At 42.5% G+C, this 23,731-nt stretch overlaps 1 protein-coding gene across 1 annotated transcript in view; it reads left to right on the forward strand.

Moving 5' to 3' along the window:
• ADAMTS16 (ADAM metallopeptidase with thrombospondin type 1 motif 16) overlaps positions 1-23,731 on the forward strand; it is a 757,015-nt gene that overhangs the window by 213,662 nt on the left and 519,622 nt on the right. Inside the window, exons 8-9 of the mRNA XM_069219698.1 lie at positions 703-808; positions 22,265-22,402. Of these exons, the coding sequence (XP_069075799.1) occupies positions 703-808; positions 22,265-22,402 (244 nt within the window). The remainder of the gene's footprint in view (positions 1-702; positions 809-22,264; positions 22,403-23,731) is intronic.

Consider the following 23,731-nt stretch of genomic DNA (forward strand, 5'->3'; position numbering starts at 1 on the left):
CATAAAAGCAAGTTTTTGACTGAACAATCATTTATTATTGCTACTGTGCGTATTTTGAGTTGTGAGCCTGTGCTCCTCTTCTGTGTCTACATATCCTCCGAGAAGCCTGGGACTGCTTGACCCATGCTACCACTGAGCTTCACGTGCTGAACGGGTACTTGACCCAACTGCTTAGTATCTATAATAGGTTGGGCCACGTACATAAGGAGTGAAAGGTCTCAACCCCCACGGTTCGGCCCAGGAACTCTTGCTTGGGGTTCTGACATAAATTGAACTACTTGTCATAAAGAGTGAGCAAGGCAATAGGTGACATCAATAGAATGGGTAAAACACATTTACTGTCAACATTCACTATTAAGCTATTTAATTTGATGTGTATCTACTGCATGGCGGCCATATATCATCATAGCTCTGTTTTTTTGGTTCCAGACTTTGGGGAATTTACTGAAACAGCAAATGGTACAGCCTTAGACCTACAACATAGTAAAAATATATATACCGAAATGCCTACACCTCTTAACCATTATTCAACTCACCAATACTCAGTAAGCAGCACTTTTATTATGGGGTACATTTCTGAAATAGAGAAGAAAATATATTTCCTTATCAATACGGAGAATTAGACTAAAAAATATTGTTGTAGAATTTACAAAGTAGCCATGCTATATATTAACCTCATATTCTTTTGTTTTTTCACAACAGGATTTGCCCCCATTAGCGGAATGTGTAGTAAATATCGCAGCTGCACAGTAAACGAAGACACCGGACTTGGGTTGGCCTTCACTATCGCTCACGAGTCCGGACATAAGTACGTTTCTTTTGTTTATAGTTCAATGATTGTGCATTGTGTCCTTTTATGTCAGTGCTTAATTTGTGCTTGTTGTTTCCGGTGCTGAACACCAGCACTTTTTTTGTGTGCTGGCGCTTATTCTTCTGCCCCAAGCATTTGCTGCGAGCAAAAGACACACATGGGAAGGACAGAGGAAGGGAAAAACGAAAAAGCATCATAAAGGGTGAAAGTAAAAAGCTGCTAGAGTGAGCTGAAGGGGCATGGAGTGGCTGTAAATGGATTGACTAGGCCCGAAATTACTTCAGCATTATGCTGCCTCAGTATTTCTTGTTCCCACATTTAATTGCAGCAGCCGCGTGTTTAAGAGGAGTGCTTTGGGCACCGGCACGTTTTTATATACAAATTAAGCAGTTTTTTATGTACTGCATGCCAAATCATATATGCAGGATGGGCTGACTATTCTGCCACTCTCACGTTTTTCTGGTGGGATGCTTTTAGAGCAGGTTATGTGCATGACACAACGATGTTCCTAAGGTTTCAGTCTATTTGCAGCTTTCTAAGGAGTGGGGCTGCTTTGGATTTTTTTTTGCCAAGGCAGATTTTGTTTTTCATTCTGGGTCTACGTGTATAGTGCATTTATACCAATTTTAAAAAGGAGCCTGAGTGACACACATTATCCTTGCCATGTACCAACACCCGAATGTTCAGGGTGTTATAAGGCAGTACTGAACTGTAGTTCAGATCTGAATGCTGTGGTAAAATACTGCACATTATAAAGTATGGACCAGGTGTACCAACCTTTGTAACGTTCACAAACAGCCCGAATTAGAATACAACTGTAAAAAAGGGATTTCTTACGTATCTACCCCGTTATAGAAGTTGTAAAAAATTAACTGCAAAATAGAATTGCGACTGCATACCAAATGTGTATTTGGAAGAGGCTTGTTTTAGGCGTCCCGTCCAAAAGCTGAATGAATATGTACCTTATGTATCATTGGTTTGGAACCATAATTTCGGTTACAAGTCATCGAAAAGTTACTAACCTTCATGTTGCTGTGGTAATTCATTCACAAAAGGGAAGGAACCCCCTTTGCTTTGTGAATTGTGGACATTGCTCTGAAGAAGTAGACAGCTGTCCCATTTCCATTAAGGAAATTAGGCTGCTTTCAAAACGTTTCCTTATTTAAATATAATAACATCCATGGTGGTCTTCTGACCCTTGCAGGCCACCATTCCTGTGGTTCTATTCAATCAAAGTCAATTGCAATTTGAGACCTGCCTAATGAATCTTAATCTGGGAGATCAGATTGCATCCCACTCAGATTGAGAATTGTTCTTACTGATCTATAACCCGATAAGGTGGGTCACAAAATTCAGCCAGTATGATGATATAGATGGACCTATTTGTCCATTGTGGACCTTACTATAAATGTATACAGATGCCATTAGCTTTTAGCTCAGATCATAGTATGAGATTGTGTACGAGCACATCTTAAAAATAATTTAATAAATTCTCTTACTTAGACCCATAGTTGTTATAGCACGTTGAAGGTGTTTTTTCACATTGCACAACAGTTTGAACAGTGAAATGGCTTTCTGAAATGTGAAGTATGAATGTTGGTGCAATGGTATGATGGCTTTATGTGTTGGTCATAATATCGCAAGGGCCAAAGGAGTTTAATCGACAAGGTTTTGTGTGTGTAAATTAAACTTTAAAGATCTGACCATAGCAGACGATGGTTACCATCCTTACATATTCCCTTTGCCACAAAAGCATGGGTAGTTTAGTGGAAATTACCAATGGTTTCAAATGGACCTAGTTGCTGGCATATGTGTTTTTAAACACGGACAGAACTGCTATAAAGATAATTGTATCTTATCACGTTTGTTTTGTGTGACAAGTTATCATCTCATACTGTGTGGTAGTTCATTCACAATTTATGTATAGCCAATTTATTTTGTATGTTACTCATCTATTTTGTGAAGTGTTAGCGCAACCCACCGATGTTCGAGAGTGATTCTGGTGGAGGATGAAAAAGGAACCACAGAGCAAAATCCTTACATAGGCTCAAATCTGTATGCTTGAAGGAAGTAGGGTACTCAGTGCTTGTGGAATTTCCTCCTGTCAGATTTGCGTCAAAGAGATAAATGAAATTAGTTTCTAATGGAAGGGTCTTAAGAGAGTGGAGACCATGTCCAATCCATTATCATTAGGACAGAAGTATTGACAAACTGTGCTAGTAGTGCACCTTCAGCATCTAGATAGTGATGATGGTGAATCAGTTTGAAAAGGTATTCATAGGATTTTTTAATAGAATGTTCATTAACACATCAGTCAGTTTTAAAACGTACCTGTCTGGTAGGGGTGACAAAGGTATGCAGTTTTGTCCATTCCTGCTTCTAGCCCATCAAACAGGAGAGAACGAAAGAATTTATAGGCTAGGAGTAATATTTCATTTTTCATTGGTGTCCATTATAAGCCACCCATGGTTAAACCTGAAAGATGTAGTCATTGAAGGGGCAGCCAGCTCCTCGTTCTTTTTCAATCCTCATACTATCCTGTTTGATGTTGGCATGACAATGATACCCGGTATTATTGCTATTGAGGATAGTTGTGGGAGGTTCCTGATAGGCTTTTGAGAAAGCACTAAATAGGACTGGTGATTGCAAGAGACCTTGAGACAATGGAGAAAAATAGTTTTACTTGTTGGATATGATTTGACAAAAAAGACCTGAACCATTATGATAGCCTCTTTATACCACATGCAGTGTTGACAGGGGTGAGGAGACAATTGTATTGAGCCATGTCGAAAGCAGACAGCACATCTGGAAGGACCTAAGTATGTTCTTGGTAGAAAACCATTTATCCCAGGAGTACATTCGTGTGATTTTGGTACCCCACTGTGGTCTTATCTTACACACATTGAAATCTCTATGGCGAGTGGTTTCCAGGTATGAAGGCTGTGTTGAGTTTAACACTGATTCAAGAAAGTTTGAGATCGATGGCTATATTTAGATGGATATGTATTTTACCTGTACCCTGGATAATAGAATATACCTAGAATTTGCACTAGGCATACAACCTTCAGTTTGCATTTATTTTCAATTTGCTATTATAGTTATATAGGGCTTCAAACTTCTAATAAAATACCAAACCTCTCTTGGTGGATGGATCACATTCTAGTTCATATATTTGGAATTATTCCACAAAGGGGTCAGAGGAAACCGTTTGTAACTGATGACATACAATTCACACCAGTAATGCATAACCAACTAGTTACCATCTGAATATACATAAACGGAAAGGAAGAACCCAGTATATGTGTTTAAAAAAGCTCACCAAAGCAGAGGCCCAGAATCACAGAACTTGACAGTGGTTGTCCCATAAAGAAACCTTCCAATAATTGTGTGTTAGTAAATACATTTGTATAACACAATACTTCCAACATAGTTTCCTCTAGAACTAACACAATTGTCCACTTTATATCCCTTGCTTTCTGGACAAAACTGCACTGCCCTAATGAGCGCTAATAAGAGCAAAACATGTCAGGAGTTGCTTTTATTCAGTATAGGTTGGCTTGGGTGGTATTTTACCAATCCAAAGCATCAATACTGTGCCTGTAATAGTGAAAAGGTTTCGTAATTTTTTCAGCTTGGCATGGATGGAACCTGATAATCCGCTTTGCTGTAAAAACAGCGAAAGCTTTGTCACTTTCTAGCTTGACTTGGATTGCACTGTGCTAATCCTATGCTTAAAAGTCCTGCTAGAAAAACAGACATTTGCAGCGAGCAGATGTGGAGTGTTGGAGATGCTTTAGAGTGTTTACTGTAAATGAATCCTTCATCACCTAAAACCTGGGAATTACCCAGGGTTCCATATATAATTTTCGATGGAAATGACATGTTTGTCCCCTTAGTACCCTTGGGGCCATTTGTTAGATCTGCAACAACCTTTACAAAATAAGTTCAGTCAATTCAGCTCCTTTGTGGAAAGTTTTGCGCTGTTCAATCAAACTGGGAAAATGTAAAACGAGATGTCTCAAAACTTGGATTTCCCATGTTAATTCCCATGGGAAACTTATGTTACATTTACTAAAAAAATGACTGAATGGAATTTCACCAAATTTGGCAGAAGGTCAAAACTTTACTTAAAAGCATGCTTTTCATTATTTGATGTAAATCTTTTCAGTAATTATTGGGAAATTTGCATTTAAAGAATGACTCAGGTGAGAGGATGCAGCTCAAGAGTTGAAGATCTGAGTTCAATCCTGACCTCGGCGTCAGTGCAAGGTCCTGTGATTCCGGGCAAATCACTTAGGGCCATATTTATACTTTTTGACGCAAAACTGCGCTCACGCAGTTTTGCGTCAAAAAAATTAGCGCCGGCTAACGCCATTCTGGAGCGCCATGCGGGCGCCGTATTTAATCAATGACGTTAGCCGGCGTTAGCCACCGGCGCTGCCTGGTGTGCGTGGAAAAAAACGACGTACACCAGGCAGCGCCGGCGTAGGGGGATATGGAGCTCGGGCACCAAAAAATGGGGCAAGTCAGGTTGAGGCAAATTTTTCGCTTTGCGCCATTTTTTTCGACTCCCAACCCCCATAGAAATGACTCCTGTCTTAGCAAAGACAGGAGTCATGCCCCCTTGCCCAATGGCCATGCCCAGGGGACTTCTGTCCCCTGGGCATGGTCATTGGGCATAGTGGCATGTAGGGGGGCACAAATCAGGCCCCCCTATGCCACAAAAAAAAAAAAAAAAAAATACCTACCTGAACTTACCTTAATGTCCCTGGGATGGGTCCCTCCATCCTTGGGTGTCCTCCTGGGGTGGGCAAGGGTGACAGGGGGTGTCCCTGGGGGCATGGGAGGGCACCTCTGGGCTCCTTCAGAGCCCACAGGTCCCTTAACGCCTGCCTTTTCCAGGCGCTAAAAAACGGCGCAAAAGCGGCCGTAAGTCATTTTTTTTGACCCGCCCACTCCCGGGCGTGAATTTTGCCCGGGAGTGTAAATGCGGCGCACATGCCTCGGAGTCAATTTTTTAGACGGGAACGCCTACCTTGCATATCATTAATGCAAAGTAGGTGTCCATGCTAAAAAATGACGCAAACTCCATGGACTTTGGCGCTAGACGCATCTAACGCCAAAGTATAAATATGGAGTTAGTTTTGCGTCAGAATTGCGTCAAAAAAAACGACGCAATTCCGGCGCAAACGGAGTATAAATATGCCCCTTAATATCCCCGTGCCCATAGACAGCGCCTTGAGACCCTCATGGGTGATAAGCTGCACTATATAAGGCTACATTTCATTTTAGTGGAATGAAAAAATATATTCATATAATAATTCACAAAAAAGTAGGGGTACATATGACAATTTCTTCTCAGTCTGATCACACTTTTACTTTTTAGTTCATTTCACAAACTTTCTCTTGTCCTTAGCTGGAGTAAATAGCTAATCTTTTCCAGGGTCAGAAAAGGTGGGACCGAAGTCTGTGAATGCACACAATTGTACATGTTTGTGGGCACTCACAAGCTTACAAGGCAAACCTCTCCTTTTAATGCCCACTTCCAATTCCTGCATGGACTTACCCAGACCGTTTGCCTCCTAAGCTGAGAACTGTCATTTTACCACATGCTCTCCTTGTGTGAGTGAGAGAAAGACCACACCAAGTTCCTCTCTGTGGTGTAATTCAGTTTGAAGTGGGGTAGCAGACGGAGAATGTTTGCTTCCATGGTTTTATCAGTTCAGCCCATGGATAAACAGTCCGACCCCTCACTGTGGTCCTGCTCGCCCGGGTGGGATGCCTACTAGACAACGAGACGGTGTAACTTCAGTTTAGAAATCTGAGTTGACTGCCAGACAGGCGTATTGTTTGCTATCTCGACCTTTCGCTCTGTCTCGGGGGTGTCTTCCTTGCCGTCATTAGAGGGCACCTCAGACACTGAAAAGTGAATTCAGGCAAACAAAGGGTTGACCATGGAGGATAACGACTTCACTACTGTGAAGAGCGATGGTTTGCAGTAAAGAGGGCTGCACCACTGAGTCTGGTAGATTTGCAATTCCCAGACTGCTCCTCGCCAGACGACAAGCTGAAAACGTGCACGGGTCTATGACAGCGAAATGGAACAGAGTGAATGAAACATTTTACTGAGGAAACTAAGAGATAAACTTGTACCGGGGGTGATATGGGTGATATGGGTAGTCTTCATATTCACAAATGTGAATAAATTGGAAAGGGCTCTTTAGAAAAATAAAGTGTATTTATGCAGCTTTTGCTGCAGTAGATTGAGGTTTTGGAGAGCTTTCTATAAGGGCAGCAATTTACTTTTTGCCAGTGGATGGAAAAGGTGGCATCTGCGCTCCTTCCTGGTAACTAGGAATTGTTTTTCATCATCACACTTTAGGCCAGGGCAAGCGAGAGAAGGTGGAGAAAGAGGAGCTGGGAAAGTGACAAAGGGGGGAAGCAGGGCCAGCTAGAGTAGGCTGGATGAAAACAGTGTGGTGCCAGCGTAATTAGCCTAAATTCGGTAATATGACTTTACTATTCCGAAATTACACTATCATGACACATTGCTTAATTAGGTGCCGTTTGGTGAAAGATTTTACAGTGAATGTGCGGTTCGTTGTCAATAAAATGATCGCAAACGAACAGGAACAGCTCGAATGACGGAGCAGGAATGCTTGTTGTTCATTGCGCTTTTATCTTTTTTTTGCACTGTTTTTTAGCGTGAAATACATCTTCGTGTAGTGTACGCTAAAATACAGTGACAAATGCCAGTTTTGAATTTCTCATAATTGCACATAGTAATGTAATTTGGCCAAAATTGTACGTAACTATGCAAAAGCAAATGACCTGCATTTCAAATGAGACATGTAGATTGGTGAGGTGGAAGAAAGAGGTATGAGGTGGTAAAGGAAGTCGGGATATTCGGCATTCACAGCTTTCAACCAATGCTGTGGATGGGATCCTAATAAAGCTTTGGGTCAAATAAGCACAGAATAACTGTTATTATTATTATTGAAGTTAATACACGTGCCAGCCTACAGAGGAATGAGAGACTGAGTCAGTCGTGCTGAGAACTTGTGACCTTCAGGTTGCACAGAGATTTCAGGAGCAAACCGAGGTCAATGTACAAAAGTATTGCGAACTTGTCTATTAACTATACTAAAAGTCTTGCCATTTTCCTGGTTTGCATTCCACGGGAGTAATGGATTGCGCAGAACAGTAATTGTCTCATTGCAATTGACCCCAGTGCAGCTGAACAGCTATATGCTATATATGCAAGACAGTTGGACTTGTACGTTTCCGTCGTACTTTCCGCATAATTATTGATTTACCACTTGTGCCTCATAACCCATCATCTAATGCATAATCTGCAGTTTTTTTAAATGAAAACAATCAGTTTTTCTAACTCAAACGCATTAGCAGCCGTACGTGGGGCCTTTGTTCCTCTGCGGTATAAGCCCCTCACAAAAGTTGACTAGTCATCCTTCAGTTGTTTATTGCTGCATTCATTTGGTATACAAGTCCAAAGAGGCGTTACTATGAGTAAAAATGATAAAATAATTATGCAATATTAACAAAACATTTACCTTTTCTTGACCCATAAATTGCCTTTTCTTGCTGTATAATTTAATCAACTTTTCCACATAATTTGGCTCTCTCCTTCTGCATAATTTCAGTGGTTCTGCATGAATGTCTTCTGGCATTAGAAATTGCACCACGATGCAGTTGCAGTAAAAAGAGCAAATTCGATATATAGTTATAAATTATCTATTGGATTTTCAATCAGTAATTGAGACCTTCTAGTTTTGGGTGAAAAGGATTCTGTTGGGAGAAATAACTTGTTTTAAAGAAAGAACTGTGAGTCAGATTTATCAGAAATTGACGGTGGGTGTCGCTGCACCAAATTTGGCAGTGTTGCACACCGTCATTTTCAAAACACAGGGATTTGCCACGTTTACTAGAATACAGCGCACCCCTGTGTTTCTCCCTGTGCAGGCGAAAAATATGCTTCCACAGTCCAAGCATGGCTGTGTTGAGGGGGAGATTGTTTTTGTGCAGGAAGAAACACCTTCCTGCACAAAAACAATCTTAAATGGTGGTTTGCTCTTTCTATGTGTGCTGCAGAATGCAGCACATATAGAAAGAGCATACAAAAAATAAGAAATGAAAGCATTTCTCCTTGTTGTGCCATGCTAATGCCACCCCAGGGGTGGCAATAGATTTTGGTGCCACCTCAGGTTTACGAAAACTCATAAATCTGGGGCAGAGTCAAAATGCAATGGGTGTTGCTGTGGCACGCCCACAGCAAAACCGAATTGAACGCCCCTTCCACCCAAAGTACTGCGTGTGAAGATGCAGTATTTACAAGTGGAGATAAGCCACAAAAAGTGGCTTAACGCAACCTTGTAAATACGGCGCAGGGCATAGCGTCACTGGAACGTCACAAAACGTGGCGCTCTGGTGGTGCTAGGGGGTCTTAAATATGCCCCCTATGTCTGTTTCATGAGTTTAATTATCATAATGAACGGTTTAAGCAAAGGTGCGCACTGGTGCACGATTTACAACAAAACCGAGTGCCATATTTACAAAGTGGAGCAATACATGCATTGCGCCACTTTGTAACCCTTTGTGCTACATTATACCTGCGCCAGGAATAATGTATGCAAAGGGGACGTTCCCCCATTAGAGTGGCCAAAAAAATGGCGCAAGGAAATTAACAGATTTCCTTGCGTTTTTTCTTTCGCCATTTTTAACTCTTGCTCGACCAGGCGTTAAAAGGGGCTCACCATTGTTTACAGTGGGCCCCTATGTACTCTGCAGGAGTAGCACCAATATTTTGGTGCTACTCCTGCAGAGTACACTAATAGCATCATAATAAATGACGCTATTGCCCCCTACCCTGTGCCATGGTGTGCCGTATTTTTAATTCGGTGTACACATAGTGATTGTAGGGGGGGAGGTAAAGGGTACAAGAAAAGTGGCGATGCACTGTGTGGAGCACCACTTTTCACAAATATGCCCCGAGTTGTTAGAAAAAAATCCTGCACTATAGTTTCGCCCCAAAGTTTCCAAGCAGAAGCATGCCGGGCGACAATTAGTTCTGTCATTCTGTTGAGTCCGTGAATTCAAACACGTGTCAGACTGAGGCCAGACAACAGGCTGCCTGTTTCCTTTGAAAAGAGCGCATTCCTTCAAATAATTGTCTTAGTTCAGTTGAATTGTTGCTATGCAAGCACTGAACCAATCTGAATGTGTGTTTAAAGGATCTCATTGACTAGCCTGAGCATCTGTGACCAATCCATGGTATGTATCGGCATTCCACACTTTGTGTTCCGAAGAACTGGTGGACATCTGAATTGTAAGACATCAAAAGCTCTCGTCCACAAGCTTTTCTAGGAATAAGTCATATTTACTCCACGATGAAACAGAAAGTCCATTTGAAAAGTAATGTCATTCAAAAATTCAGTATCACTAACGCATGCAGACTTTACTACATTTGAGAATCCTATCCACAAAAGTAGTTATGGATAGAGCTGAGCATTTTTTATACCATGTTCTGCAAAACGAGCTTCTGACTCTCACAGAAGAAAATAAGCATTGGCAAAGCCAGTAGGTCTTGCCCATGTGAAAGCAAATGGCTGTGCAGATGTCTTTTAGCCATGGTTTGCAGCAGTGCTGATGCTGTGCAGCATAGCTAAAAGTTTGAAACAAAGTTTTGTGTTACAGCCAGCACTGACCGCATCATAGCACTTTTTTCTTATGGAGGGTGGGGTGGGCAACATGGACAATGGTTAGGAGGGTGGGACAACAGGGAATGGGCAACACGGTTAATGGGAGAGAGGGAGGCAGGCAACTGGATAATAAAAAAAAGAAATGCTGTGACGCTGCTGTGCTGGCTGCGTCATAGAGATTTTTTCTCAGGGAAGGTGGGGGGTGGCAGGGGTTAAAAGCAACATGGCCAAGGGTGTATGGAGGCTTGTTAAAGGTAACACAAACAAAGGTGGCTGAGGGATTAAAAGAAACATGGACAAGGGGGAGGGAGTGGAGTTAAAAGCAACATGTACAAGGGAGCGAGAGATTATAAAAGGAACATGGACAAGAGCGGCATGCTGTACAAAGGCAACACGGATAACAGGGGAGGGAATGTGTTAAAAGCACACAGACAACAAGGGGGAGTAGGTGTTTAAAAGTAACATGGACAACGGAGCAGGGGATTAAATGCCACATGAGCAATGGGGGTGGGAGGGAAGAAGGAACACAGCACAATGAAGAAAGAAAAAATAGTACCTCAAGCACAATGCAGGCAGTGGAAAGACACTGTTCAAGATGAAGCAGTAGGTACTGCGTCAGTTCACCACAATAACGAAAAAATCAGTACGTGGTCAATACTCCACAAGAAGGAGGAGGAAGTCAAGCTCGCACCCACTTGCCAATTAGGAAGCATCAAATAAAAGTGACAAGCCAACATATGTTAAGCATTGGATGGGCTCCAAGTCCCTTGTTGTATACAATATCTCTTGCATGCAAAAGCACATTTGTGCTGTCTTATTCATGACCTAAAAAAAGCCCATTAAATACAAATTGTCCCATTCATCCAGTTTGGCTGGTTCTTCCTATCAAAACTAAGCACAGTGGGAACTACTGAGACACACAAACTGCCCAGTCAAGCTAAGTACATATTGGGGAAACAAACCACTATTGTTAAAATATAAACCAAAATGAGGTTTCTACTTTTCAATATTTTAACCACTTAACCAGCCTTAATGTTCTCATTCTGGCGTAAGAAGATATTTATTTTTTTCACACCCAAACAAGCATTCGCAAAACCAATAGGTCTCACCTATGCGAGAGCTATTGACTTTGTCAATATCTTTTAGCCATGTTGTAGAGCAGCATGGCTGCTGTGCAGCTGAAAAGTAGAAATACAGTGCTATGACGAGACCAGCACTGACCATGAGGGGCAATGATCTCTTTTCTTAGTATGGAAATATTCTCTGCCTTTGCAAACAATGTTTTCAGGAACAAATTACAATAACACCTTGTCAGCAAACATAAATCAACAAGAAATTGAAATACCCATCTATGCATCAATCTTTAGATGGAGCAGGAAATATGATCGAAAGGCTGAGGGTGATGGGCAAAACACAAATTATGCAATAATTCCAAAAATAAACGCTAACTGGTATCTATAAATGGGTGCAAGGGCTGCAATCTACTCAAAGCGATCAATAGTTGTCAAAAGCAAGAAGGATCATCTAAATGCTGCAATGTCTGGAGCTCACAAATACAAAAAAATCAGTGAACAAAAGAAACCTCAAACTTGTTTAATCATTTTACATTCAAGCTGAAGTTTGCCATGTTTGCCTCGCATGAAGATAGCACAAAAAAGGCCATGCCTCATAGGGAAAGCAGCACCATCGACATTTTTGTTGTGTCTTGAAACCCATTGGTGCAAATTTTGGCACTACTTTTTCTGATGGAAAAGGCGGGCATACAGGGCAAGCAGTAATAGGAGAGGAGTGGGGGAGGACCAAACAAGCAACAATGACTGAGGTGGGTAGAGGGTGGGCAAGCAATAATGCAGAAGGGAAGGATGAAGGGGGTGTAGATAAAAGGGAAAAACCTCTGAGAGCAACGAGCAGTGGAAAGACACTGGTCAAGGGAAGCAGTACTTGAGCCCTACTTCAGGCTAGGGAGAAACACACAAACTAGAAGCAAAGACAGCACTCACTGACCACATAGAGCAGCAAGGAAATGAGAGAGATGAAGCCAAACAGCAGTAAGCAATGGGTGGGCTTTAAGCATCCAACAAGGAAACAAGATGTCTTGCAATTGACAGAGCATGTGCTATCTCAGGCAAGACCTAAAGTATAGGGTGTGGAGGGGGGCAAATTGTCAAAGAGGTGAAAGTGTCCACCAAACATACAGAAGGGCATAAAACATCTTACAGTGCCCTCAAAACATTAAGGGGCACTAGGGTGAAGGTAAGAGAGTGTATAAGGAAAGCAAGAAAATTTCCTGCCTGAGGGGGAACAGCCTATACAGCACCACCTTTATAGCACAGCACCTCTACCATGCAGGGAAGTAGTGGACAGGTAAGATCCTTTACCATGTAGATAAGTATCTTTATTATATAATCTACTTATTGTGTTATTTAAAAAAGCGAGACTTAAAAAGGATCTCCAAGGCATACTAATAAAAGATCTAATAAATTGAGAGTAAGTGGTAGGGAGAAAACTACTGAATGTCATAACTTGGTTGCTACATTGCACAAAGCCTTTTAAACTACACTAAAGCATTAATTTATAGTTTTTGTGATAATTTGCTGTATTATCACAATTCAGTATTTGCATCAGTGCTACTGGTAATCATGCCATTATAGCATATTTACAATTAAATGTGATATAAACAACGTTTCTTCAACTTCCTGTGCATTTAAAGGCGCAGAGTTAATTCCAGCATTTGTTAGTGCGCACAGCTATGCATTTCTTATGGAGGGAAATGGTGTTGCTGCAGTAGTGATGTGTAGCACCATTTTATTCTAAATAACACCACTTTGTTAAATGCATGGAAATCCACTGAACATTAAAACCATTCTTCACTACCCACCTTCCGTAAATGAGGGCGTAAGTATATTAGTCATATATTTTTATTTAACACTGGAGACACACATGGCAATGATAACCGAAATTCACTCCATACTAACATGTTTCACAAATATGTCTTTTTAAGGCTGTGGCTGCGTTAAGTACATGGTGTCTGCAGATTCAACAACGAAGTTGCATGTTCCACCTATTTGATTTTGTTCAGATTCTGACTATGAATCTACACTTCTACTGTGGAAACTATAAATCTTCGTAAGAGTGAACATGTTATGTCCCTGAGTACAATATTCTCATTCTGGCAATTGGAGAAAGGTTATACTTTGTAGGCAGGGGCCCTTCAGTATTGAGGAGTTTTGAGGGCTGTCCCTTCTGTTTCCTCGTCAATCCACTGGTCTGGAGCAATACAGTGCTTCCTTTAACCCACCGCTACCAGCTGTAGGAATGACAGAGAATAAGAACTGCACCTTTCTGATGGGCTGTAGTCAATGCCCAGCACATCGGACACACACAGTTTGGGGAGTTTTGAGCACTGATTCATAGCTGCCCATTAAAGGAGGGGCCTAAAATCATAGCCTGCAGTTCTCCAGCAACCGGTGTACATCAACACCCAATATTTAATTGTAGGTCGCACATCACATTAAAAGAGTGATTGATAATGCTATTCCGGTAAAAGAGAGAATCTCACACGCTGTTAATGTGATGCAGGGACTGCAGTGGGATGTGGAGCTGAGAAGAGCATATTGAAGTACCAAGGAGAAGGACTTAGTAGGACAGTTACATTTGGCCATCACAAGTGAAGTATAACAAATGCAGTGGGCAGTTGCGGCTCGCACCGCACAAAAGGGGTGGTGTGGTGTGGGGAGGGGGCCTGAGGGGGGGTCCTGTGGGTATAAAAATTAAATAAAAAAAAACAGAAAACACTTACCTCCTTCGTCACGCCGCTCCTCTCTTCTTTCGTTGCAGGCAGGCACAGGCTCCCAGCCCGCCCTGCGGCCACTGCGGTCAATCATATTGTTGCTCAAAGCAGCGTCAGGATTGGCTGGGAGCTCCCAGCCAGGACACTCCCAGGCAGACTGGGAGCATGTGCAGGTGCTCTCCAGCCCAGCAACTTTGCAGCTGGGCTGGAGAGAGACTACTGCGCATGTGTGTTTGGCTGGCCCGAGACGGCCGGCCAAACACACATGCGCTCTGAGGGGGAGTGCTGAGCAATTCCCCTCACTCCTCGTCACCCCGTCCCTTTATAAGGAAATAATAATAAAACTGTTTATTACTGTTTTCTTGTGAAGGTTTGCATCTGTCGCTGCTGGCTGGGGGGTGACGCTACTCCATCCAAATGGAGGAGCAGCCTCTGACAGTGGCATAAGAATAGCCTCCGCAACCTCTGTGGTGTGATGGGAGGAGGAGCTCCAGGGAGGCCCTCAGGCAGTGTCCACAGGCCCCTGGCCTGAGAGCTCCTGACTGGGTCTGGAGCATGGGGCAGGGCCCGCTTTAGGGCACTGCGTGCACTGACATTGGTGTGGGCTCTGTGTTTAAAAATAACATATGGGTTTAGAAGCACTGAATTTGCTTGTGCATCCAGCAGTTTTCAAGCACAATAAAAATGTCAGGACAGCTTTGATAGATCTGTTGAGAGATCCGAATTTTGTGTAGTAGCAATTTTTACTCATCATAAAGTAGCGCAGATGGATAATATGCCTGTTGCAAAGAACGTGTACCATGAAGATTACAAAACTGTGAGTGAACTGAGTAGCGCTTCAAAAAATAAAAATAAATGTATGTCAGAGAGGGGCCATGGAGAGTTGAGGGGCACTGTTGGAGGGAGGTAGTGAGGGAAATCATGGGGACGAAGGTCATGGGGCAGGGTGCCAAAAAAGATTGTAGCACCAGGTGCCACCAGTGCGAAAGGCGGCCATGCTTGGGGGGCCCCCTTAATGTATTTTGCAGGGGGCCCCCTCAAATTTCGTTACATCACTGAACAAATGGTTGGGATGCTGCTGCTGCTCTCTGTGTGTTGTGTGTGTGTGTGTGTGCACATGTATGTTGTGATATTTCTAAGCATTGTGTTTGAATAGTGCCACCCCTAGTTTAATGCTGTCACTGGGAAAATGGTGGTCATTTTAGGCATATTATGTGCCTCACAGGCATGATGGTGTACACCCTGGTCAATATTGCTAGAGTTCATAGCATGAAATTCTGAATCATGGGCACGCAAGGCAGACTTTATCAATATGTGGTAGTTGGACATATAATTACTTGACAAAATGGAAAACATATGTTAAGATCCAAAACATGCATTTAAAAATGAAATACAGTTAATTCAGGAGATAAAGCAGTTTTTTCATGAAAATTAGGAACTGGGAGTTTGTTATAGGAAATTTTACTTTAATAGCAAAATGTGTTATTTCATAAACTGACAAACATGTATTGGTACACAATATCTATCTATCTATCTATCTATCTATCTATCTATCTATCTATCTATCTATCTATCTATCTATCTATCTATCTATCTATCTATCTATCTATCAGCATTTCCAAAGGAAACATGTTTTTTGTGTTGCTAATAACTTTGGCACCATTTGACAAATCTCCATTAAACTTTCCAAAAAAAGTGCTCTTTTTGCCTAGTTTGTACATGGAAAGCTTTGGGGTGATTCGGATGAGCACTGTGATTGGCTGCCACCAACATGAGAGAAACATTCCTGGCAGCCATTACAAGACTTGAGGACTTAGGACGTTGTCCTGAACTTTTTTTAAAGAAAAATAATAAAAAGGGAAAGGGTAGGGATACCCTGCCTCCCAAGGCCTCATGGGGGGACCCGGAGGGATCACCTTGGTGCCAAAATAAAAAACAGTCATCAAAATGTGCTACAATCCCACAAAAGGCCCACGGAATCACAGCAAAAAATAAATAAAATAAAATGGTAGTCGCCGTTCTATAATTTATATATGGGACAAGGTCGTCAATGGCACCCTCCCCTACCCAATTAGGGCCAACGGGACCCCATTCCCCGGGGCAATGTATATTTAAGGGGAGAGGGGCATGTGGCACCCTCCCAATCTGTTTCCAGGCCGGGGACCCCCTCCCCAGGGACCAAATTAGTTATTGAGGGGAGTGGGGGGACGCAACTGCCCATCCCCAAGACATTTTCAACTTTAGGGATCCCATCCCCTGGGGCCCAATTAAGTCTTTTAGGGGAGGAGAGCATGTGCCCCCCGAGTTTTAAAATGCCCTGGAGACCCCATCCCCCAGGGCCATCATTTTCACAAAAGGGAGGGAGGGCATGTAGCCTTCCTCCCTGAGCTTCCAATGGCCTCAGGAACCCCATCCCCCAGAGGCTGGCTCACTTGCTGTGTCCCAGGGAGCCCACCTCCAGGACACAGTACTTTCCCTGCCCATCCAAGTGTGAATAGGAAAACATGTGCTTGCTTCCGTCTGGAGAGAGCATTTTTAAATCTCCCGCCAAATGGGAGCAAACACAGTCTGCTCCCAGCCGGTGGGAGTTTTAAAAATGCTCCTGCTAGCAGTGAGTAGACTTGTGATCTGTTTCCCTGCCCACACTGAAGATGGCAGTGAAACAAAACAACAGATGGCTCTTGCCCGGAGGGAGCAGCATAAATAGCTGCTCCCTCTAGGTGGGAGAAATTCCGGCTCCTGCAGCATGCGGAGAGCCAGCTGGGGCCGTGGGGGCTCTGGGGTTCCCTCCGCAACCCCCAATGTTGTGCTTTGTGCCCTGGGTGGGAACCGGGCCAATCACCTTTAAATAATAAAGGCCCTGGGGATGGGGTCTCTGGACCCAAGTAGGTTGGGTGATGGGGGCTGCATGGCCCCCTCTCCCATTTTCAAAAATAATAGACAGGTCTGCGACCCCTATCTCTTTTTTTATCATACTTGGCTCTGGAGGATGGGGTCCCCAGGACCTAATAGGGCTCGAGGAGGGGTTCGTTAGGCCACTCCACTTTTAACGAAGGCAAGGCCCTGGGGAATATGGTCTCCAGGGCCTATAAAGGCTTGCAGAGAAGGGCTGCTTGGCCCCCTCCCATTTTTGATTGTATTTGGCCTGAGCAGATGTCGTCCCTGGGGCATTTGAAGCCTCGGGAGGGGGGGCGCACCATCTCCTTCCTGTTTAATTGTATTGGCCCGAGGGATAGGGTCCCTGGGGCCTTTTAAGGTGTGGGGAGGGTAGCCACACAACCCTTCTTTCCTCTATATTCGAACTATCCCTGGTGGATGGTGTTTCGGGGGCCAATTAAAGGTCAGGAGGCTGCTGCATGCTGTCTCCATTTAAAATATATGTTTTGGCCCATGGGATGTGGTTCCCAGGGTCAGAAGGCCAACCCTATGCTGCGCACACCAAAAGCTGTGTGTAGTGTGGGGTTCGAAGCCTGCTGGGGGTTTGGCCTTGGGGCCTGGCGGCAGGCCAAGCCCTCTGGCCAGCCCCCTGCTTCGCATAGCCAAAGATTGCACATCATAAGGATGGCAGCCTGCAGCAAGATAAAGGCACACACAGGCCCTGCAGTTAAACCCATGCCATGTGAGACCAAAGGCCATGCGTGGTGCGTGGTCGGCTGCATCTGCATGCTGCCTGTGGGGGGTTGGATGCGAGGCCTGCCTGCAAGGCCTCGTACCCAAACCGCATGCAACAAACAACCATGCACAGTGTGGGCTGGCTGCCTGTGGGAAGCGTTGGCTGCCTCCGGTTGTGTTGTCTTTACATGCGGTAATAAAATATTGCTTTACGTTTAAAAAACATAGAAGTTCACTGAAAAAAATCTAAGTCAAAGTAATTTTATAGTTACGTGTGATAAAAAGACCTGCTTTGTCCCAAAAAAAACCTTGGAAATTTACTGAAAGAAACAAATGTTAAAGTGATTTTATGATTAGGTAAATATCTCATTGCCAACATTAACAATTTGAACTAAAATAAAACACAAAAATTCATATGATTAGTGGAGCTAACTATAAATTGCAGCCCTGACATGCACTGGTTATGACCACATATATTTAATCACTCATGACATTTTCTCTGACATATATACATATATAATATATATGCATGTGTACATGTATGTATATATTCACTGAAAAAAACAAAGGTTAGAAGGACATTATAGTTAGGTTCTGAAATTATTCGTACAAAACCTTAGAAATTCATTGGTTATAGTTAGAGTTATTTCAAGTAACTATAACTCATGACTTAAGGTAACTATAACTCCCACCCTCGCCGTGCACTGCTAATTACCCCAGATATTAAAGCAAAAAACCTCAACAAGTCATTGTTACCATTGTGAAAGGTGGAAAAATGTGTCCCACAAGGTACAGAACAACAAGCCAAACAAAAGCATCTTTCTTATGCACCCCTGTGGAACAAAATGAAAAATTGCTCTAGCAGGGAGCCACACAAACTACATTTGGAGGACATGGTAATTGGCCACTAAGAAAAAAATAATATTCCCAATTTTTTTAATAATACCAATAATTGCAGTTCTTTCACTTTGAGCTTCATATGTATTAAACGCCTACTAAAAGTAGTCAGGAAACCCCAAAAATAAACTAGACTGCATATATAACGTTTCGGAATTACTTCATGAACAACTAAAAGACACAGTTATGGTCACATAATTATCTAAACCAGGTAGCAAATACAATACAAATGCAATAAATAAAAAAATAAATCACATTAAATCTGATTGCCACTCTGTAGTTATAGTTAGTATTCCCCAAGATAGGAATTAGCTCCCTAATAACTTTCCATCCATTTGATGAATTACCACAAAACTTTTCAGACCTGTAGCATTTTCTACATTTTAAGATGTTGTACATTTTTGTGGTGAATCCTTAAGGGAGTGCAAAGATAGAAGTGGGTCTCAAAGTGAATTTTTCCACCATTGCATTTTCCATGGACTATTGAATCTGATGTACATGAAAATTTGCGGGATTATACATTATGGTGCAGAGATGACGCTTTTTGGGTACTGCAGTTAAGCAGTGTACGTATTCTATAACTTATAAGGCATTTAAAATTAGTGAAATCTGTAACTGCAATACGTTTGTGGAATTTCACAAAAGTTTGTGAAACAACCGCAGTACATGGCCATAAACTCATTTAAACATATAAAACAAATATATAAATGCCCTACCTATTACAATTTAAATAAAGTGGTAATAGGGAATAGGTAGGGACCTACTACTTGCCTATATCTAATGCCTGTTTGGAAGCTTTCACAATGAAATGTTTGCTCTGACTTGATGGGAGCTGACTAAGCTGCTGCCAAGTCAGAGCACACAACTATGTCTCGGGGGTGGGCACCCCGGGACATAGCAGGAGCTGGCCCTGGTAGGTGGTGGTCCTGAGGGCCATCAGTGGCTCCTTTAGGGGACTTGTGCGCCCCCCCATCCACTCTAAATTTCCCCAGGGAGGTGGAGGTCCCCAGGGCCTGGGGGTCCGCAATGGATCCCCTATCTTTTTTCAAAATTAGTCCTGTGGAGGTGGCTTTCCCCCAGGGCTGTGGGATGGCCAGGTGGCCCCCACATTAGATTTAGAAAATCTGGCCTGGCGAGGTGGCGGTACCTGGGGCTGCAGGGGGAGGCCATATGGCCTCCCCCACATGAAAACAATATTTTTCCCTGGGGAGGTAGCGGCCACTGGGGACGGGGCCACGTGTCCCCCCCCTCATTTTACTTTGTGAGTACTTCAGTGAGGCGGTAGTCCCCTGGACTTATAGAAGACTTAGGAGGGAAGTCATGTGTCCCCCTTTTTCTAAAGCCTCTAGTGCTCCAGGACCTGGCCTACCTGGGGTTTTCATAAAAAAGGAGGGAAAACACCTATTTTCTTTCCATTGGATAAATCTACTGATCCATCCGCTTATTTTAACAATGCTTTAAAAAAAATGTTTTTAAGCCCTTACGGGCTCCGTCAGGGACACCAGCACAAGAGCTAAGGGGTCAGGGTGACTCTACCCTGAACCCTTTTTTTTAAACTTTTTTTTTTAGGACTCCAAGATGGCTGCCAACACGTCCTTGTTGAAGTGTTGACAGCCAATCAGATGTCAGCACAGGGCCAGTCAGATCCACAGAGTATCCGCGTGCCCACATATCTATATTTTTAAAACTCTAATATCCACAAAACTATCCACAATCAAAAGAATGCTTTTGGGACCAAGATCTAACTTTCTGCCAACTTTTGTGTAGTTCCGTTCAGTGGTTCGGGCTGTAGTCATGTTCAAAATTTAAAAAAATTATATTGACAGAGAATGGGGGAAAAGTGTTTTGGGGCCCCCCTTTTTCTCCCTGCTTGACAGATCACACCAAAACTTTCTAGAAAGCAGCTGAAATGACCAAAGTTTTGAAACTTTTGTGAAGTTATTGGCAAAACAAAAAACTATTTGTCTATGGTAAAAACGGTCCTGACTATAACTGCCTATTGGCGACCGTATATATATATATATATATATATATATATATATATATATATACACACACACATATATATACATTATTTGAGTGATATTCACCACTGCTCTCAGAGGCTACATGATTTGTGTAACCTGCCTGAACCTGTGAGTTTGAGCAACAGTATTGCTGCCTGGGCCTACAATAGCTGCTTACCTTTGCTGTTCTTCATGAGATTACAAGATTTGTTTCTTTTTTATTCCACCACCATACACTTTCCAGGGAGACCAGGGAGATTGTCAGCCATAACAAATGACAGACAATGTACTTGTGAAAGTGATGTGATGAAAAGTGAAAGGAAGTAAAAAGTTGATGTGAAATTAGATGCTGCAGAAACAACAGCAAATGGAAAGTTGTATTTTCTGAATGAATAGTAACTCCAACGATTTGTTTTATATATTTAAGGATATTGGACCAAAATAACACCTTTAGACACCATTTTCTCAAAATGTCCTTAAGTTGATGAACACCCAGAACCAAGGGTCAGGTTTGTTTCTGCAGGAATGTTTCAAGTGTATATTTTTTGTGCACTAATAATAATTTGTGAAATGCAATTTTAAACATATTCCTGCATAAACAGACTGGATTCCTATAGTTGCAATAAAAAAAAAGTTTAATGTAATATATAGAAGTGAATTTATTAATGTGTTTTAGTTATGGCATATTTTTTGTGCAAAACGTCATTTTAAACAACATGGATGCCATCTGTCACTTATCACTCATGTTTCCCTTCTGCTCACATCTTCTCCCCACAGACTCGCGGAGCACAGTCAATCTAATGTGCAGCAGATTATTTCCACTGTTACGATTACTTTGCTGTTGGTGACCTTCTTCCTGTTCTCTGTGACTTGTAACGTTTGTCAAGGTCTCTTCTGATGCCTTATTTTGTGATCCCTAGTCTTTTCATTAGAAGGAAGCCCTATTGTCTAAATGATCCATATTTGTTAGAACCTCTCCAGATGACATTAGCATAGAGGGTGTTGAATGTCATTTTTTAGAAATGGGATGGTGCTTATGTATTGAGGTAATAACATGTTTCATTCTTGTGTTCTGTTTTTTTGGAAAAATTATACCTTTGCTCGCACCACCAATGTGCGCTCCACGTTGAACTTCTTTAATGTACTTGTCTTGGTGAGCCAGAAAAAAGCATATCAGATGAAGTTTGTCACAAAATTCAATGTTAATTTCTCAGCCAATCCTATCAGTAAAGATGTCAGCATGGGTCGAATTATGCTTATGCTTAAATCGCCACTGTCAATTGGGTTAGGTGCATCTCACTATAGACCAAGGGCAAATTAAGGCAAAAGAAGCACGATGATGAGCTTTCTTTGAAACATTATGTTTTGACGAAGTATTTGTTCCATTTGTATCAATATTTTCTAATATGTTTCTACCTTTTGTTTTTTTAAGTTTTGGCATGGTCCATGATGGAGAGGGAAACCTGTGTAAGAAGTCTGAAGGTAACATCATGTCCCCTACACTTGCGGGACATAATGGTGTCTTCTCCTGGTCTGCGTGCAGCCGTCAGTACCTGCACAAGTTTCTCAGGTATAGTATATCTGCACTGCAATGACTATGCAAGTGTCCATCATATTGAAAAGCATGAATAATACCTTTGAAGTCATCCTTGTTTCATAAAATCATACACTTGATGTGTTCCTCTGCCCGATGCAAATGTTTTGAATTTCAAAGTTTTTGTTTTGTTATTACTTGGATTTGCCATCTATTTTTCTATATTAGTGTATTTTAGGAGAGTAAAGAAAAGAGACTATTCTTTAGAATATTTCGATTTTTAACATTGTAACTAGGATACTCTCCAAGTCTAACTATTACATGTGCTACTCCATCGTTTATCTCAGAAACCTGTTTTTTTAGGTCTGGGTTGACAGCACAGCTGTCACCAGACCGTATGTTATATACAGAAAAAGATCTTCAAGTAGCAACTAAGAGGTAGGCTTTGGCTCCAACAACATGAAGGCTACTTTGAGTACAGTATTCGATTGAGCTGGAGGGTGTTTCCATGAAAGAGTGTGTGTACTGCACGTCTTCTGGCTGGTGGAATGTTTCTCCTCCACCAACATGGCAGCCATGATGTAATGTGATGAAGTTGAAACATGCAAAGGAAACATTCCATAATGTTATGGTAGTATTGGGTATGCTACTATTGGGTCCCCTCACCTTACTGCAGAGAGTGAAGTCCGTCCACCTGCCCTGGCAGCCACTGCAGCCCTTCACACTTTACGTGTGCCAAGGGAGGGCTCATGGCAGTCAGGGTGGCGCAGGCACTGCTCAAAGCCAGGATGGACTTGAGTTATTAAAGTAAGTGATGGTCAAATCCTGGTCACGGTGACGCCGTAAAGGCTGATCAGATGATAAATGGAGTGTAGCCTGGGCTGGCTGTGCAGGCCCAGACAGTTGCTGACTGCAATAGTACTTGAGTTTCTGAGGTGCAGGCAGCCTTGGAGACTGAGACAGGAGGCCGGGTGCTGTGGGAGCTCTCTAAGGCTTGCCCATAAGTCTATCATCGGGAGCGGTGTTTTGGGTCAACCCCCATCCTAATGTTATGCTGACCTATATCTGGAGTCATCTATTTTCACAGGCTGCTGCCAGAGGTAGCGTGCAGTTACAGGCCTGATCTTCTATGGTATCAATGCACACTGACTGAAGTAACAGTTGGAGTAACACATCCTGCAGCAGTCGCCCTTGAGGCTTCGGTGTCACTGTCATTAAATCTCCAAAGTAATCAAAGCAATAGCTCACCTCTCCTTATCTGGTTCTGATACATGGTACGAATATGCCTAAGGATGTACCAAAAGTCTGCCTTTATATCTGTGTCAGTTCTAAAGTGAGCAGTGTTTAAGTGCAGTGTGAAAGATA

This window comes from Pleurodeles waltl, chromosome 2_2 (genome assembly GCF_031143425.1).
Source record: "Pleurodeles waltl isolate 20211129_DDA chromosome 2_2, aPleWal1.hap1.20221129, whole genome shotgun sequence".
Classification (NCBI taxonomy): Eukaryota; Metazoa; Chordata; class Amphibia; order Caudata; family Salamandridae; genus Pleurodeles; species Pleurodeles waltl.